Source organism: Martes martes (assembly GCF_963455335.1).
Source record: "Martes martes genome assembly, chromosome: 3".
In the NCBI taxonomy this organism is placed as follows: Eukaryota; Metazoa; Chordata; class Mammalia; order Carnivora; family Mustelidae; genus Martes; species Martes martes.
In genome coordinates this window covers 10542106-10561783 of record NC_137890.1, presented here as the reverse complement: position 1 = coordinate 10561783, position 19678 = coordinate 10542106, and the positions used below count along the sequence as shown (strand labels likewise).

At 40.2% G+C, this 19678-nt stretch overlaps 1 protein-coding gene across 2 annotated transcripts in view; it reads left to right on the top strand.

Moving 5' to 3' along the window:
* PCCA (propionyl-CoA carboxylase subunit alpha) overlaps positions 1-19678 on the top strand; it is a 403819-nt gene that overhangs the window by 207349 nt on the left and 176792 nt on the right. Inside the window, exon 17 of one of the 2 annotated variants that reach the window (XM_080798183.1) lies at positions 8178-8288. The exons of the other annotated variant lie outside the window; for it this stretch is intronic. Coding sequence (XP_080654309.1) covers positions 8178-8288 — 111 coding nt within the window. The remainder of the gene's footprint in view (positions 1-8177; positions 8289-19678) is intronic. 2 annotated transcript variants of the gene reach the window in all.

The window sequence follows — 19678 nt, the reverse complement described above, 5'->3', positions numbered from 1 at the left end:
TTGCTTCCTTTGGAATCATTTTCGTGAAAGTGAGCACTCTGTAAGATTGAATAGCAAGATCAGAATCGGGCTTTCTAGGTTTGTTTTGCAGCAGAACCGTGCAGATGGGGACGGTGAGGAAGTGGGGTGGAGAAGGTGGAAGGAATTAGCAGACCTCACGGCACTTCAGCTGTCATGCTCTAGTCCTGCTCCTCTCGTGGAAGACAGCGAATTCCTGCTTCCCTTGGGTTTGACAAGATCCCATCCTCCCTTTTTATTCCTCTTTACATCTTTGTAATGTGCGTGACCAAGATCAGATACTCCCTTCCTAGAGTTCTTCTGTCTCACAGAACTTCCCCGAGGCCCTTCGAATGCTTCTTGTGGCACTTACCACAACTTACCAGTTACCACAACTGCCACAACCAACTGAACTTTGTAGGACTCCTTGTGTACTAGGCTCAGTGTTTCTGAGTTTCCTGTTGGATCACAAGCTTCTCTCCCCTTCCTTCCCCTTCTTTCTTTTCTTTCTCTCTTTCTCCTCCTCTATTACTGATGGAAGTATACTTGACATAATGGACTTCTCTGATGTAGTGTGTTCAGATTAATGAGTTTTGACATTTGTCCACCTGTGAAGCCATCACCACAGTCAAGCTACTGAATATTTCTATCACCTCCAGAAGTTTCCTCATTGCCTTTGCAATCCACCGTCTTTCTATCCTTGTCCCAGTGCAACCAGGTGATCTGCTTTCTGTCACTGTAGGTTGTTGAGACTTTTCTGAAATTTTACATTAACGGACTCTTAGAGTAGCCTTGTTAAATTCAGCATAATTAGCTTGTGTATTTTATAAAAATTTTAAAAAAGATTTTATTTATTTAATTGACAGATCACAATTAGGCAGAGTGGCAGGTGGGGGGTGGGGAAGCAGGCTCCCAGCTGAGTTGAGAGCCTGATATGGGGCTCAATCCCAGGACCCTGAAATCATGACCTGAGCTGAAGGCGAGGCTTAACCCACTGAGCCACCAAAGGCGCCCTCATCCTTGCGAATTTTAGTAGTTCATTTCTTTTTATTGCTAAATAGAATTCCATTGAATGGATAAATCACATTTTGCTAATTCATTCATCTAGCGATGGACATTTAGATGGTTTCCAGTTTTGACTGTTGTAAATGAAGCTAATAATCTTGTGTGTAACTGTTTTTATAGATATATATTTTTATTTAACTTGGGCAAATATTTAGGAGGTACTAGTCTGAATCATATGTGTGAGTATGTGTTTAACTTTCTAAGAACTTCCCAACAGTTCCAAAGTATTTATGCCGTTTATATCCCCACCATGGTGTGTGACACTTCTGTTGTCCCACATCCTCACTGACACATACGCTATTTCTGTCTTTTAGCCACTGAAATTTGGTGTTTGGGGCATCTCATTGTATTTCTTTGATGATGGTGATGTGCAACAACTTTTCATTTGTGTATCTTCTTTTGTGAAATGTCAGTTCAGATTCTTTCCCCATTGTTACCCCTGTCATCTTACTATATTTTAAACATTTTTATATATTCCAGATGCAAGCTTTTTGTCTGATGTTTGTGTTTTGAACATTTTCTGTCAGTCTGCGGCTTGCCATTTCATTTGCTTAACTATATTCTTTAAAGCAGACTTTCAGCTTTTGGTAAAGTATACTTTCTTTTTTTGTGGCTCATGGTTTTTGTGTACTACCCAAGAATCTGTTGCTTACCTCAAGATAATCAGAATTTTCTCCTGTATTTTTCTGAAAGTCTTACAGTTTTAGGTTTTACATTTGATTTGTGGTCAGTTTGAGTTAATTTTGGTGTATGGTCTGAGTTAGGGTTTTTCTTTTTTCCCCAAATACGTACCTGGTTGTTTAAGTTTTTTCACCGTTTACTGAAAAGACATTAATTTCCCTCCTGAATTGACTTGGCAGCAGAAACTTCTTAAGTTTGCGTTTGGTGTTTTATTGCTACCATAGCTTCAGACATTTTTTTTTTTTTTTTTTAATTTTTTTGTTTTAATAAACATATAATGTATTTTTATCCCCAGGGGTACAGGTCTGTGAATCGCCAGGTTTATATATTTCACAGCACTCATCATAGCCCATACCCTCCCCAATGTCCATTTCCCCACCACCCTCTCCCGTCCCCCTTCCCCCCCGCAACCCTCAGTCTGTTTCTTGAGATTGAGTCTTTTATGGTTTGTCTCCCTCCCAATCCCATCTTTTCATTTTTTCTTTTCCTACCTCCCCCCAAACCCCCCCACCTTGCATCTCCACTTCCTCATATCAAAGAGATCATATGATAGTTATATTTCTCCGATTGACTTATTTCGCTAAGCATGATACCCTCTAGTTCCATCCACGTCGTCGCAAATGGCAAGATTTCATGTCTTTTGATGGCTGCATAGTATTCCATTGTGTATATATACCACATCTTCTTTATCCATTCATCTGTTGATGGACATCTAGGCGCTTTCCACAGTTTGGCTATTGTGGACATTGCTGCTATAAACATTCGGGTGCACGTGCCCCTTCGGAGCACCACGTTTGTATCTTTAGGATATATACCCAGGAGTGCAATTGCTGGGTCGTAGGGTAGCTCTATTTTCAGTTTTTTGAGGAACCTCCACACTGTTTTCCAGAGTGGTTGCACCAGCTTGCATTCCCACCAACAGTGTAGGAGGGTTCCCCTCTCTCCGCATCCTCGCCAGCATCTGTCATTTCTTGACTTGTTAATTTTAGCCATTCTGACTGGTGTGAGGTGGTATCTCATTGTGGTTTTGATTTGTATTTCCCTGATGCCGAGTGATGTGGAGCATTTTTTCATGTGTCTGTTAGCCATCTGGATGTCTTCCTTGCAGAAATGTCTGTTCATGTCCTCTGCCCATTTCTTGACTGGATTATTTGTTCTTTGGGTATTGAGTTTGATAAGCTCTTTATAGATTTTGGATATGAGCCCTTTATCTGATATGTCGTTTGCAAATATCTTCTCCCATTCTGTCAGTTGTCTTTTGGTTTTGTTAACTGTTTCCTTTGCTGTGCAAAAGCTTTTGATCTTGATGAAATCCCAATAGTTCATTTTTGCCCTTGCTTCTGTTGCCTTTGGCGATGTTCCTAGGAAGAAGTTGCTGCGGTTGAGGTCAAAGAGGTTGCTGCCTGCATTGTCCTCAAGGATTTTGATAGATTCCTTTCGCACATTGAGGTCCTTCATCCACTTTGAGTCTATTTTCGTGTGTGGTGTAAGGAAATAGTCCAATTTCATTTTTCTGCATGTGGCTGTCCAATTTTCCCAGCACCATTTGTTGAAGTGGCTGTCTTTTTTCCATTGGATATTCTTTCCTGCTTTGTCAAAGATTAGTTGACCATAGAGTTGAGGGTCTATTTCTGGGCTCTCTATTCTGTTCCATTGGTCTATATGTCTGTTTTTGTGCCAGTACCATACTGTCTTGATGATGACAGCTTTGTAATAGAGCTTGAAGTCTGGAATTGTGATGCCACCGACTTTGGCTTTCTTTTTCAATATTCCTTTGGCTATTCGAGGTCTTTTCTGGTTCCATATAAATTTTAGGATTATTTGTTCTATTTCTTTAAAAAAAATGGATGGGATTTTGATAGGGATTGCATTAAATGTGTAGATTGCTTTAGGTAGAATAGACATTTTCACAATATTTGTTCTTCCAATCCATGAGCATGGAATATTTTTCCATTTCTTTGTGTCTTCCTCAATTTCTTTCATGAGTACTTTATAGTTTTCTGAGTACAGATTCTTTGCCTCTTTGGTTAGATTTATTCCTAGGTATCTTATGGTTTTGGGTACGATTGTAAATGGGACTGACTCCTCAATTTCTCTTTCTTCTGTCTTGTTGTTAGTGTAAAGAAATGCGACTGATTTCTGTGCATTGACTTTATATCCTGACACTTTACTGAATTCCTGTATAAGTTCTAGCAGTTTTGGAGTGGAGACTTTTGGGTTTTCCACATATAGTATCATATCATCTGCAAAGAGTGATAGTTTGACTTCTTCTTTGCCGATTTGGATGCCTTTAATTTCTTTTTGTTGTCTGATTGCTGAGGCTAGGACTTCTAGTACTATATTGAACAGCAGTGGTGATAACGGACATCCCTGCCGTGTTCCTGACCTTAGCGGAAAAGCTTTCAGTTTTTCTCCATTGAGAATGATATTTGCGGTGGGTTTTTCATAGATGGCTTTGATAATATTGAGGTATGTGCCTTCTATCCCTACACTTTGAAGAGTTTTAATCAGGAAGGGATGCTGCACTTTGTCAAACGCTTTTTCAGCATCTATTGAGAGTATCATATGGTTCTTACTCTTTCTTTTATTAATGTATTGTATCACATTGATGGATTTGCGGATGTTGAACCAACCTTGCAGCCCTGGAATAAATCCCACTTGGTCGTGGTGAATAATCCTTTTAATGTACTGTTGGATCCTATTGGCCAGTATTTTGGTGAGAATTTTCGCATCTGTGTTCATCAAGGATATTGGTCTGTAATTCTCTTTTTTGGTGGGATCCTTGTCTGGTTTTGGGATCAAGGTGATGCTGGCCTCATAGAATGAGTTTGGAAGTTTTCCTTCCATTTCTATTTTTTGGAACAGTTTCAGGAGAATAGGAATTAATTCTTCTTTAAATGTTTGGTAGAATTCCCCTGGGAAGCCGTCTGGTCCTGGACTTTTGTTTGTTTGGAGATTTTTGATGACTGTTTCAATCTCCTTACTGGTTATGGGTCTGTTCAGGTTATCTATTTCTTCCTGGTTCAGTTGTGGTAGTTTATACATCTCTAGAAATGTATCCATTTCTTCCAGGTTGTCAAATTTGTTGCCGTAGAGTTGCTCGTAGTATGTTCTTATAATTGTTTGTATTTCTTTGGTGTTGGTTGTGATCTCTCCTCTTTCATTCATGATTTTATTTATTTGCGTCCTTTCTCTTTTCTTTTTGATAAGTCTGGCCAGGGGCTTATCAATTTTATTAATTCTTTCAAAGAACCAGCTCCTAGTTTTGTTGATTTGTTCTATTGTTTTTTTAGTTTCTATTTCATTGATTTCTGCTCTGATCTTTATGATTTCTCTTCTCCTGCTGGGTTTAGGCTTTCTTTGTTGTTCTCTCTCCAGCTCCTTTAGGTGTAGGGTTAGGTTGTGTATTTGAGACCTTTCTTGTTTCTTGAGAAAGGCTTGCACTGCTATATATTTTCCTCTCAGGACTGCCTTTGTTGTGTCCCACAGATTTTGAACTGTTGTGTTTTCATTATCATTTGTTTCCATGAATTTTTTCAATTCTTCTTTAATTTCCTGGTTGACCCATTCATTTTTTAGAAGGATGCTGTTTAGTCTCCATGTATTTGCGTTCTTTCCAAATTTCCTCTTGTGATTGAGTTCGAGCGTCTGAAAATATGCAGGGAATGATCTCGATCTTTTGGTACCGATTGAGACCTGATTTATGACCCAGGATGTGGTCTATTCTGGAGAATGTTCCATGTGCACTAGAGAAGAATGTATATTCTGTTGCTTTGGGATGGAATGTTCTGAATATATCTGTGATGTCCATCTGGTCCAGTGTGTCATTTAAGGCCTTTATTTCCTTGTTGATCTTTTGCTTAGATGATCTGTCCATTTCAGTGAGGGGAGTGTTAAAGTCCCCTGCTATTATTGTATTACTGTCGATGTATTTCTTTGATTTTGTTATTAATTGGTTTATATAGTTGGCTGCTCCCATGTTAGGGGCATAGATATTTAAGATTGTTAGATCTTCTTGTTGGACAGACCCTTTGAGTATGATATAGTGTCCTTCTTCATCTCTTATTATAGTCTTTGGCTTAAAATCTAATTGATCTGATATAAGGATTGCCACCCCAGCTTTCTTCTGATGTCCATTAGCATGGTACATTGTTTTCCACCCCCTCACTTTAAATCTGGAGGTGTCTTTGGGTCTAAAATGAGTTTCTTGTAGGCAGCATATTGATGGGTTTTGTTTTTTTATCCATTCTGATACCCTGTGTCTTTTGATTGGGGCATTTAGCCCATTAACATTCAGGGTAACTATTGAGAGATATGAATTTAGTGCCATTGTATTGCCTGTAAGGTGATTGTTACTGTATATTGTTTCTGTTTCTTTCTGATCTACTACTTTTAGGGTCTCTCTTTGCTTAGAGGACCCCTTTCAATATTTCCTGTAGAGCTGGTTTGGTGTTTGCAAATTCTTTCAGCTTTTGTTTGTCCTGGAAGCTCTTTATCTCTCCTTCTATTTTCAATGATAGCCTAGCCGGATATAGTATTCTTGGCTGCATGTTTTTCTCGTTTAGTGCTCTGAATATATCATGCCAGTTCTTTCTGGCCTGCCAGGTCTCTGTGGATAGGTCCGCTGCCAATCTAATGTTTTTACCCTTGTATGTTACAGACTTCTTTTCCCGGGCTGCTTTCAGGATTTTCTCTTTGTCGCTAAGACTTGTAAATTTTACTATCAGGTGACGAGGTGTGGACCTATTTTTATTGATTTTGAGGGGCGTTCTTAGCATCTCCTGGATTTTGATGTTTGTTCCCTTTGCCATATTAGGGAAATTCTCTCCAATAATTGTCTCCAATATACCTTCTGCTCCCCTCTCTCTTTCTTCTTCTTCTGGAATCCCAATTATTCTAATGTTGTGTCGTCTTATGGTGTCACTTATCTCTCGAATCCTCTCCTCGTGTTCCAGTAGTTGTTTGTCTCTCTTTTGCTCAGCTTCTTTATTCTCTGTCATTTGGTCTTCTATGTCACTAATTCTTTCTTCTGCCTCATTTATCCTGGCAGTGAGAGCTTCCATTTTTGATTGCACCTCATGAATAGCTTTTTTGATTTCAACTTGGTTAGATTTTAGTTCTTTTATTTCTCCAGAAAGGGCTTTTATCTCTCCGGAGAGGGTTTCTCTAATATCTTCTATGCCTTTTTCGAGCCCGGCTAGAACCTTGAGAATTGTCATTCTGAACTCTAGATCTGTCATGCTACCTATGTCTGTATTGATTAGGTCTCCAGCCTTCGGTACGGCCTCTTGTTCTTTTTTTTGAGGTGAGTTTTTCCGCCTTGTCATTTTGTCCAGGTAGGATTTGCTTTCTCCTGCTGTGGAATTCCGCTGTTCTTGGTGACTGAAGTTGGTTTTGGATCGGTTTCTTGTTGATCTTCTGGGGGAGGGGCCTGTTGTAGTGATTCTCAAGTGTCCTTGCCGCAGGCAGAATTGCACCGCCCTTGCCAGGGGCCGGGCTAAGGAATCCGCTCGGGTTTGCTTTCGGGAGCTTTTGTTCCCTGAGCGCTTTCCGTAGAGTTCCGGAGGACGGGAATGAAGATGGCGGCCTCCCAATCTCTCGGCCCGGAGGAGCCGAGAGCTTGGGGTTCCGCTCCTCAGTGCGCTCTCAGAGCAAAGCGCCCAATAGCCCCGCCTCCCTGGCTTGCGGTCGCGCCTCGAGGAAAGCAGTCAATTGTTGGAGCTGGAGAAAAGCGCCGGGTCGCTTTTGTCTCCGTGGCCTCCGGCCGCGCTCCGAGCCCACCCAGCCTGCGACCGGCACAAGGTAACCCTGGGCTTAGAGCTCACTCCTCGGCTTTGTCGCTATAGCCGGCTTCCCCGCTCTAATACCTGCGAGCTCTGCGGCACTCAGACACCCCCAGTCCTTCTGTGACCCCGCGGGTCCTGGGGTTATGCTGACCCCGCCTGGGTTTCCCCCCAGTTTAGCCTCTGGAGCGATGTCTCCCAGTGGAGCCGACTTTTAAAAGTCCCGATTTTGTGCTCCGTCGCTCCGCCGCTTGCCGGGTGCCGGCCCCTCCCCCCGGGGTCTATCTTCCCGTCGCTTTGGATTCACTTCTCCGCAGGTCCTACCTTTCAGAAAGTGATCGATTTTCTGTTTCTGGGATTGTTGCTCTTCTTCTTTTCGATTTCCCGTTGGATTTGTAGGTGTTCACAATGGTTAGATAAGCTATCTAGCTGATCTCCTGCTACCCGATGTCGTCTCAGCCTGCTACTTCTCCGCCATCTTGACTCCTCCCCCGCTTCAGACATTTTTTGTTGTTACTTGAAGTCGAGGAGATGAATAGTCTTGTCTGGTTTTTGCTTGGTCATAAGACACAGATGATAAATTGCTGTAGATGGGAAGAGCCTTTTAACTGACTTGTTCTCTAATCCAATCTGATACCGTTTTATTTTTAGGTGTTACACATAATATTGCATTACTCCGAGAGGTGATAATCAACTCACGCTTTATAGAAGGAGACATCAACACTAAATTTCTCTCTGATGTATATCCCGATGGCTTTAAAGGTTTGTATGCACTGAAGTATTTTACTGTATTAAAATTATTACTTTTATACCTTATTATCATGCATAATTTTTCTATTTTGGAATTAAGACTTTTAGCCCATACTGTACTTGATTTATTAACATAGAGTATCGTAGACTATTGACATTCATGATTTTGAGTATTCATGAGTGACTCATAAATGTGCAAGAATCCATCGTTTTGTTGAGTGAGGAATTCAACTATGTGGAATGTGGTATGAGTCCATTGTTGAAGCAAAACATGTAGACAGAGCATTAGCCTACCTGATCTTCTGGTTTCTGAAAGCCAATTCAAATTTGTATTCCCTGCTGCTCCATTATATGGGGATATGCAGGAACTCAAATGATTAAAACTGTATGAAAGTTAGCACCAAAAATTTCAGAATACCACATGCTATTTAATGAAAATGAAGACGTTTAGGAAGATTATTGTTTTTTTTTTTTTAAAGATTTTATTTATTTATTTGACAGAGAGAGAGATCACAAGTAGGCAGAGAAGCAGGCAGAGAGAGAGGGGGAGGCAGAACCCCTGCCGAGTAGAGAGCCCGATGCGGGACCCGATCCCAGGACCCCGGGATCACAACCCGAGCCGAAGGCAGAGGCTCTAACCCACTGAGCCACCCAGGCGCCCCAAGATTATTGTTTTTATTCATAAAGTGAAGCTTTTAATAAAGTAATGTGGGGAATGTGAAATTTAGCACTGTGGAGTTACCAGTGCGTGTTTCCAGTGGTAGAAAAATTGCTCAAGTGAGAGACAGAGAAATCCCGTTAGTGAGCATTAAAAATGTGGTTAATATGTGAGATAAAGAAACCAGCAGGTCTTCTATGTGACTTAATAGAAATGTTATTCAGGTATAAGTCAGAAGTATGTACATATGTTTCTTATGAATCTGGGGATATATGAAGATGAGGTTTTTCTTTCGCAAATAACAAGTGTTATTTATATCCATTTAGAGTGCTTTAGTGTGTGAGATAACTCAGTCGTATTAGGTGCTGTGTATAAATTCAGGTCAGCTTCATGTATTAGGCTTTTGAAAACATTTACAAAGCAGTTTCTTAGCTTAGATTTTACAGGACAGAGTTACTGGTTTGATTGTTCTTTTAAAACTTCAGTGTTAGAGAGTTTTATCATTAGTACCAAGGGAAATTAAAAATGATTTTTATTTGGGACCTTGAAAGAAAAAAACTAATGAATAATATGTTCTTTTTCCTGAACTTTTGAATTTTTACAAATATAACCCTAACATGAACTACACAGTTTTACGCTTGTGTGATTAGTTCATTCAGATATCTACTGCTGGTTCATGAAGTCAGGAGCCACTTATGTTATTGCTTTTAAGTGTACATCTGGCAATTCCAACATAATAGTTACTAAGTGAATATTTAATGAATTAATGGTAAAAATCTTATTGATAGTATGGATTAGAAGGGACAACATTGGGTATTTTTAACTGCACATGGATCTAGATTACCAGTGTGTTCTGTTTTGATCCTAACATTCTGGCCTCTTGTCCTTTCTAAAGTTTTACTTAAAAGTTATAGTAAGTTGCAACGTAGACTCAGGATTTCTGTATGCTTTTTTTTTTAAGTATATATTTTTTAAAGATTTTATTTATTTGACAGAGAAAGACACAGTGAGAGAGGGAACACAAGCAGGGAGAGTGGGAGGAGAAGCAGGCTTCCTGCCAAGCAGGGAGCCTGATGCGGGGCTTGATCCCAGGACCCCAGGATCATGACCTGAGCCGAAGGCAGACACCTAATGACTGAGCCACACAGGCGCCCCAATCCGTATGCTTTTATGTCTACCTGGCTCATGCATCAGTGAAGGTGATGTGTTATGAAACAGTGGGCAGAGGGAGACAATCAGGGAACACTTCAGGGAACTTTTAGAACAAACATATATATGCAAACATATATTTATACGTATGTCTGTATTGTACATATCTGGTGTTAGGTCTCATTACCGTGGAGAAGAAAATGAGGCATTTAGAATTTCTGAATTCTAAATATATGGGTTACTATGTACTATACATTTGGCAGTAGTACAAAATGTTCCATGTTCTTAAGAAAACTCAGAATTCTACTTAAAAACCTAACATTGCCATTTTCCAGGATAAACTTAGTATCTTACATTTTTGTTTTGATAGGGCATTATCAGCATGAACACTGTAATTCTCTTAATGTTTGTATGAGATAGGAACACAGTTTTAAAAATTTTTATAAGTTGTTAGAAGGACCATTATTTAATCTCTGCCTTTATTTTACGTGTGAGGAAACCAAAGCTCAGAGAGATTGATAAGGCAACATGGCCAGTAATATAATAAAGCCAGTAACTGAACATAGAGTTTCCACTTCCTGTTTCGGTACTCCTTCAGTTCTGCTAGGATTCAAAATCCTAAATCATGACGGGTTTTTAGAGTATGCTCTATGTGGTTGCTGCCTGTAAGCACTTCAGAAACACACACCTAGCTCTGGCATTCTTAACGTGGACCTCTTACTGTCTCCCATCGTATTATTTTCATGTCCGTTCTTCTCTGAATGGCTGCTGCCTCTTGTTCTTCATATCACTCTATTTCCCTCTCCATGTTTTTCCCTAGAGCAGGTATTTGATATATTAAACTGTATCATCTTTGATTGTTTGATATACGTGCCTGAAAGAGACAGCAGGAAGTGGCCACTGAAGTTAATCCAGGATCTTCTCCATATGTTTGAGGCCAGGTCATTTTGCCCCTTTGGGATTACCCGTCTGCTTCCCATCTGTCCAGCTATCCTAGGCACTGTTCACAGGCAAGTGCCTGTTTTTATGACTGCGTTAAAATTTTCTGTTATTTATGTTTATTATCCCAATTTATTTGTAGAATAGGACAGTGTTACTAAAGGGTCTAAGACTGACCTTTGGAATTACTCTGCTTAAAACTAAAACATAGGATACACAGGAATGTATTCTTCATATATACTTACTAGGTTCTGATGTTGAAAAGCTATTGTTCTTAGATTCTGGAAAATAAATGAAAATGGGGAGGATGATATTTTGATTTTGGAGTAAAGGGAAAATGAGGAAGAAAATATTTCAAGAACTATCATTTCAGTTGGCCTGGAATGAACATTTTAGACTCCTTTCTCTGCTGCCTTGCTACAGTTTAAGCTCTAGCCCCATCAAAGGAAATGAGCAGAATTATTTTTCTCTTCTGGAAAGTTGCATATCTTTAGTGAAAATTTGATTCAACACAAGTAATATACCATTAATTATACTTCTTTCTTTGCCGTTAAATTTAGTTCTGTATTTCTATACCTTTAGAAGTGGTGTAACAAAATCAGTGAGTTTCGGTTTCGCAGGATATTATGCCTGGAGGGTCTTTTGGCTGAGTTAAGAGAGAAACTGGAAAGAAGAGTGTAAGAAAAATTTGTGCCAGAGGTTGGTGAGCCCAGGCAGGTGGGCAGTAAAAGCTCATGTCTTAGGATCTAGCTGGTGATAGTGGTACTTTGATACTTGGACTGTTGTGTTGTCTTTGAGAATTCAGTCATTATGGGTACCTGGGTGGCTCAGTGGGTTAAGCCTCTGCCTTAGGCTCAGGTCATGATCTCAGGGTCCTGGGATCGAGTCCCGCAGCGGGCTCTCTGCTCGGCAGGGAGCCTGCTTCCTCCTCTCTCTCTCTCTCTGCCTGCCTCTCTGCCTACTTGTGATCTCTCTCTGTCAAATAAATAAATATATTTTAAAAAAAAGTATTCAGTCATTAAAATCAATCAACAAATAATTGGTGTCGGCTCTCGAAGAAATTTAAAAACAAATAACATATTTTCCTTGCACTTAAGGAGCTTACTTCACAAGAGAAGTACAGACGTAAAGAACTAACTACACTACAGGACAAAATAAGTGCTAAGTGAAGGTAGAAGCAGAGAGTCTGGACCATGGAGGGAATCAAGGATGAGTTCAAGGATGAGGCAGCGTTTAGACCATTGTAGCTCCTCTCCAAGGACTGTGTAAGGTCGCTGCTGCTCATCTCTGCCTTGTCTTTCCTTTCTCATGAGATGCTGGTAGTTTGAAATCAGCCTTGGAGAAAGTACTTACCACAAGGAAACTGGCAAATGCTGTAGGCTGGTGTGTTTCCTTTCCCTTCATACCCAGCTTGGTTGGTAATCATTTACCAGCAAACCGGTGCCTGATCCTTTGGCAAACAGAGCCATTAGGACAAAGGAAAAGGATCTGTAGGGTGGAAGACCTGGAGGAACCCCTGAGGATGGGAGGTGTCCTAGAACTCCTAAGGGAGTCAAGTGACTGAGCTTACTGAGAAATAGTAAGAACAGCTAATTAAAGACATTAAATTAGAAGAGAAAGACTTTAATAAACTAAGAACTGTCATTTTTAGAAGTGTTCAGCAAAACGAAAGGTGGGATGGACACTTCTAGAACCAAATTAGTGACCCTAAGGAATAAATAGAAGTTTCTCAAAATATGTAGTAAAAAGGTATAGAGAAGGAAGTTATATGTGAAATCAGAGATGTGGAGGGCAGACCCAAAAGATTTTGTATGTATATAATAGTTCCATGAAGAGAAAATGGACAAATAAAGGAAGGTTAATTTAAAAAGAAGTGATAGGGGAGGTTTCTTTCTTTCTTTCTTATTTTTTTTTCACTGTTCTTGAGAAAACCTTGAGGTGTCATTTGGAAAGATTTGCTGAGTTTCAGTCAAGATTAATGATAATAAGTAGCTCTTAAAGGCATACCTAGAACAAAACGTTTTTGAAGTTTCTAGAAAGAAAAAAGAAACACCAAGTCATATGCGGAGAATATAGACTGAAATCATCTTCAGACCCCATAAACTGGAAATGAGAAAATCTTAAAATATCTACTTCATTAAAAAGAACTTGACCCAAGAGTACTATACCCAACTTATCCTTGGCTTCTCAGTTATGGAAAGAGATTTTAAAATAAAGATTCAGAAACATATCATTATATATACCTTTTGGGAGGAAATAACTGAAGAAAGTTCTTTAACCAATTTGAGTTAAAGATGACAGGATGCCTGTGTGGCTCAGTGGCTAAGAGTCTCCCTTTGGCTCAGGTTATGGTCCCAGGGTTCTGACATGAGTCCTACCTTGGGCTCCTTGCTCAGCAGGGAGCCTGCTTCTCCCACTGCCTGCTGCTCCTCCTGTTTGTGCTTTCTCTGACAAATAAATTAAAAAAACAACAAAAAAAAGAGCTCCTGGGTGGCTCAGTCAGTTAAGCCTCTGCTTTTGGCTTAGGTCATGATCCCTAGGTCCTAGGATCAAGTCCTACATCAGACTCCCCGTTTGGTGGGGAGTCTGCTTCTTCTGCCCTTCCCTCCCTCCCCCTATTCTCTCCTTCTCTGTCTCTTGCAAAAATTAATAAATCAAATCTTAAAATACATATACATTTTTCCCCAGCCGCTGAATTGGTTTTATTACTTAATGTTTTTATTATTTATTTATTTTTAAGTAGGCTCCCCACCCAACATGGGACTTGAACTCATGACCCTACGATTAGGAATCACACGCTCCACTGAGCCAACCAGGCACCTTTGAATTTAGTCTTTTAAAAATGCAAGCCCATAAGGACAAAGAAGAGATAGCATTCTGGAAAATGAAGAACCAAAAGATGATTCTTAACTGACTTAGCAACTTAAGAAAGTTGAATCCTAAGCTGACAATGTGAAAAACTGGGGAATAGCTCATTATCACCATGGAACCCTGCAGGAGTCTTAGCCACTATTAATTTCAGATACCTTGGGGGAATTCCTATAGGCAAGACTCTTATCTAAAATCTGTGGAAGATTTTCTGTATATTTCCTCCCTTTTTTTAAAGGAGGGTGGCTCCCGCCACCCCCCCAAACCCCCCGCCTGGAAAAAGATTTGAGATTTTTCTACATAGAGGATAAGATGCCCTCTACCCAGGGACACCAGGCACGTTTGGACAGAGGATTGAGTCAGTGTGGACATACTGAATGTGGTGATGCCCCCTCTCTCAACCATCATTCCCCACATGGTTCCCAACGTACTGGCAGGCAGGCGCATACCCTCAGTCCCCATGGCAGAGTATCCTTCTCTGAGAAACCTAACTGGTCATAGAGAGATTACTACGGATCCGCCAACACGTGAAGCCTATGCATGGGCAAACGGCCAGCGAAGCCGCATCCCACAAAGGGAGGACATGCATGGCTCAGGATCAGGATATCTGTCATTATCATTTAAGACAACACTGGATGGGAAGGGAGGCACCAGATGACTGTTAAAAATAGATGACAGAACTAAAGCCACTTAAGAGAACACAGATCAGGCTTCTTAGAAACTGGGTCATGAACAGGGCGGTGATAATGGCATGAGGTTTACAAAGGTGTGTCACAGACCTTGGAGGTGCTGCTCTGTGATTTGACCTCCATGTGGTAACCACCAACTTAATGAGGAAGGCTGGCAGAACCTAGACATTATTTGGGGTTTGGGGCTCTTGTTTGAAATCCCCCCCCCCACACACACATATTCCCCAATCCCCACAAAGGCTAAGAAGGTGAGGACTAACGTGAGGAGGAAGTTTTTCTCCTTTCTTTCACAAGTATGTACTGAATCCGTTAGGTTAAAGGTGGTGGTCTAGGGTCTCTGGATACTGAAAACTGTTTTAAAAAGACCAAGGCTTTTTAAATTAGGAGCTGCACCTTTTTCCAACCTGTCGTCACCAGAGAATGCAATAGAGATTTCAAGCTTTAATGCTCTTGAAGTTTTCAAGAGATGGATTGGAGAAACTCTTAGAGCTCCTCTCAGCCTAGGGTTCTAACTTTTAAGTGGAAGGGACTTGCTGCTGTTGAAGACATCTGCCACTAGAGTATGAGGCTGTGTCTGTCTTGTATGCCATACTGGAGGCTCTCGGTGTTTCTGCGGCCTCACCGTTCAGGCCCCCCATACTCCCAGGATTATGCTTGTGAATCTTCTCCATCAGGATTGGCAGAGGTGAAAAGCACATGTCAGATTTCAGTGCTCTCTTTTTGAACTTTACACTTGACAAAGGGATAGGAGGAATCAAGAAGTATTTTTTTTTTTTTAAAGATTTTATTTATTCGGGGCGCCTGGGTGGCTCAGTGGGTTAAAGCCTCTGCCTTCGGCTCAGGTCATGATCCCAGGGTCCTGGGATCGAGCCCCACATCGGGCTGTCTGCTCAACAGGGAGCCTGCTTTCTCCTCTCTCTCTCTTTCTCTCTCTCTCTGCCTGCCTCTCTGATTACTTGTGATCTCTGTCTGTCAAATAAATAAATAAAAATCTTAAAAAAATTTTTGTTTATTCGTCTGAGAGAGAGCATGAACAGCAGGAAGGGAAAGGGGGAAGCGGGGTCCCCACTGAGCAGGGAGCCTGATGCGGGGCTCGATCCTAGGACTCTGGGATCATGACCTGAGCCGAAGGCAGACACTTAACGCACTGAGCCACCCAGAATCAAGACGTATTTAAATACACTTTGTCTACATCCTGAAGTTCTAGGTGCTTAGGATTCCTCGGTCAACAGAAAGACTTGTCCCATGTGGGGTTTTCATTGCTGGGAGTTAATAGGCAGCAGGTGTTCTCAACCCCCCTCATCGAAACGTCGCAGGTTTTTCCAGATGCGAACCTGCTCACAAATGTCAGTGCAATGTATTTGCCATGGCTTATTCACGTAAAGCTGGGAATTGAATGCAGGCATGTCTCCATTCAGCACCAAAGTAGCACACCACCCCAGCCCCGAGCTGCTGCCCTCTTGCCTGGACTCCGAACAGCCTTCTCATTGACCTCCTTCCTGCCACCATTGCACTTTCCAGTTCATCTTCATTCAGCAGGCAGGGAGTTCACTTACAGAACCAAATCACATCTTCCCCCTTACTTTAAAAGCCCTCAGTGCATGTATGGCTACACAAATTGCAGTATACTCAGGCCAAAGACGACTACTCAACGTAAAAATGTTAGAAGCTGCTGATTCATTACAAAACATCAGTGAATCACAAAAATATTTTTTTCAAAAGAAGCCAGACACAGAAGAGTCCATTTATATGAAACTAGAAAAGCATTTAGTTGCATGAGGCCAGGAGGGAAAGCAGGTGTAGAGGTCTTGATTGGAGAGACTCAAGGGAACATTTGGGAGTAGGGGAAAATTCTAAGTAGGTGTTTGTGGTGTTTATATGGGCACACACATTTGTAAAACTCTTGAATTGCATGTTTAAAATGGACGCATTTTGGGGCGCCTGGGTGGCTCAGTGGGTTACAGCCTCTGCTTTTAGCTCAGGTCATGATCCTAGGGTCCTGGGATTGAGCCCTGCATCGGGCTCTCTGCTCAGCAGGGAGCCTGCTTCCTGCTCTCTCTCTGCCTGCCTCTCTGCCTGCTTGTGATCTCTGCCTGTCAAATAAATAAATAAATAAAAATCTTAAAAAAAAAAAATAATAAAATGGACCCATTTTGTAGCAACTGGTACCTTGCAAATGGTACCTCAAAGTTACAGTATGCATACAATACAATACATTGTAGTGTACAATACAATGTATTGTATTGTATGCATACTATACATATGGTACCCCAAGTTAAAAAGAAAACCCTAACCTTGATAATGGTATCCATTGCAATTAGAATAAAATAAAAACTGATGGCTTACCAAAAAAGTCATAAATGCTAGAAAGGTATTTGTTAAATATTCAGTCGCCTTTTCTAATTAAAACACACTCTGAAATAAAAATTAAACTAAATTTGACTAAACACCAGGAAAAAAAACCAATGAAATTTTAATGAAAACTAGTAACAAACATAATTTTAAAGGAAATGCTATAAAAATTTCCCTTAAAGTCAGGAACAAATGAATTATGTAAGAGGACCATTATTATCAATCATTGTTTTAGAGGGTAAAAAGTAAAAAAAAAGTTGGTTTAAATATTTTAAAAAGAAGAAATTTTGGGGGGTACCTGGGCAGTTCAGTCATTAAGCATCTGCCTTCGGCTCAGGTCATGATTCTGGAGTCCTGGGATCGAGCCCCTCATTGGGCTCCCCGTTCAGCAGGAGGCCTGTTTCTCCCTCACACTCCCTGCTTGTGTTCCCTCTCTCCCTGTCTCTCTCTCTGTCTGCCAAAAAATAAATAAAATCTTTAAAAAAAAAAAAAGAAATTTTCTTTTTCTATATATAATTGTGTTCCTAGAAAACCCAGAAGATACTACTAAAAATTTCTAGAATAAAAGCACATTTGGCATGGTCTGAATGCAACAAGATAAACATGCAAAGTTAAGTCTGTCTCTGTTAGTAAGAGCCAGCTTGAAATGAAAATGGAAAAAAACCAGCCCTATTCAAATTAACTGAAGTATCTTGTAAAATGGTGGGGAAAAATTTAATAGGGAAGACATAGAACCTATATGATTCTGCAAACTATAAAATCTTGTCGAGGAAGAAGAAGTAAGATGTGAACAGTTGGCAAAACATAGGAGTTATTGTTTGGGGACACAAAAGTATAGGAGTGCCGATCTTTCCCAAATTGATAAAGAGATTTTATGTCATTTCAGTTAGATTCACAAGGTCCACTACATTAAGTGATTAAAAATCTTATATGTATTCATATGTTTCTGAAAATAGCCAAGGTAATTATGAAAAATGATAAAATTGGCCCTCTGTATATTAAAATGTATTGCCAAGCCAGTCTATCTAAACAATATGATATGAAGTATGAGAATGGAAGTACTTGAAAACAGAAAACAGGAAAGTGAATAAATATGTCAGTGTAAGGAATAGAGAGCTCATAAACAGAAATCAGTATATGTAGGAATTTTTCCTCTTACTGTTTATATGAAATGTTAACCCTTTAATTTGTACCAAATACAATGAATCCCAGATAAAGATTAATTATAAAACATGAAACTGAGGAGTCTAGTCACTACCTAGAGATTGAAATGATCTTTTTTTTTTTTTAAGATTTTATTTATTTGTTTATTAGAAAGTAGGAATGAGTGTGGGGGCTGGGCAGGAGAGGGAGAAGCAGACTCCCTGCAAAGCAGGGGACCCAACACAGGGCTCGATCCCAGAACCCTGAGATCATGACCTGAGCTGAAGACAGTTGCTTAACCAACTGAGCCACCCAGGCACCCCTGAAGTGATCTTTTAAATGAATACCAAAAAGGTTTTTTTTTTTTTGAGAGAGAGAAGGAACGTACATGTACGTGAAGAGTGGTGGGGGGACTGGGGACAGGAGGCAGGAGAAGCAGAGGGAGAGAATCCTAAGCAGTCTCTGCCCAGTGTAGAGTTTGATCTCAGGACTCTGAGATCACGACCTGCGCTGAATCAAGAGTCCAGTGCTTAACCGATTGAGCCATGCGAGAGCCCCTCAAAAAGATTTCTAATGAAAACTAATGATGTGACAGTGTTATGTAAAATGTGGTGTCTCTGTGGCAAAATGCTAAGCCCTAAGTTAGCATTTAAAAAAAATTTTTAATTGGCCCATAAACTTGAAATTGAAAGCTGTGTGAAAAAAATTTTCTTTTTAAATTATTATTCTGTTTTTTGGACTTCATATGTCAATTGCAAATTACTTGTTGAAATTTCACATTTGGACTTTTTATAAGTTTAAAAAATTACTGTGTCTGTATTATACCTTGGAACAAAAATACAAAAATAGCAGATATATTTTTTAAAAACTAAAATAAGTTTTTTTTATATATTAGATACTATTATATACCATAAGTATAGTCTAATAATATCTTGTATTGAGCCATAGTATGATTATATAACCTCTAGCCGCAGACTATCTCCACATGGTTCTGATGCTAGACAAAGCCCTTTACATTTGTAAATGTTACTGTTGTTAGAAAAGAACTAAAAAAAGACTACCGTTCCATTTTTTTGTTTGTGCAAAAGAAAGTGATTGTGATAGTGAAAATCCTAATCTCTTACTAGAGATGGTTTGAGAAATACATGTTGTGTGAAGAACTTTGAAGGAACTCCAGGTGGTTAGCCTGAGAATTGGAGACTCATTAATAAGGAACAGTCCAGCTGTCGTCAATTCAGCCCACTTGAGTCCTAGGCACTGATTTATATTTATTTGTTGACCGTGTCTGGCACAAAAGAGGTCACTTTTGTAGTTGGTAGGACATACCATATATTGATCACTCTGGTGAAGGAGCCAGATAATGGACTAATCCTTACCTCAAACCCAAGATTCAGTCAGGGCTCGTTTCTGCCTTGGACCAGCTTTCAGGTCCAAATGGTTAGGCTGGATTTGAGTCCAACCTAGTTAGAACAACATTTGGAACATGTATTACTAGACATTAGGACCAGCTGGATCAGAGATTTCGGCAAGGGAAAAACCAGAGGGGAAAGTGATGAAGAACATTGAGAAGAAGTCCGAAGTCAGAGCCAGGGCAGGCATGTCAT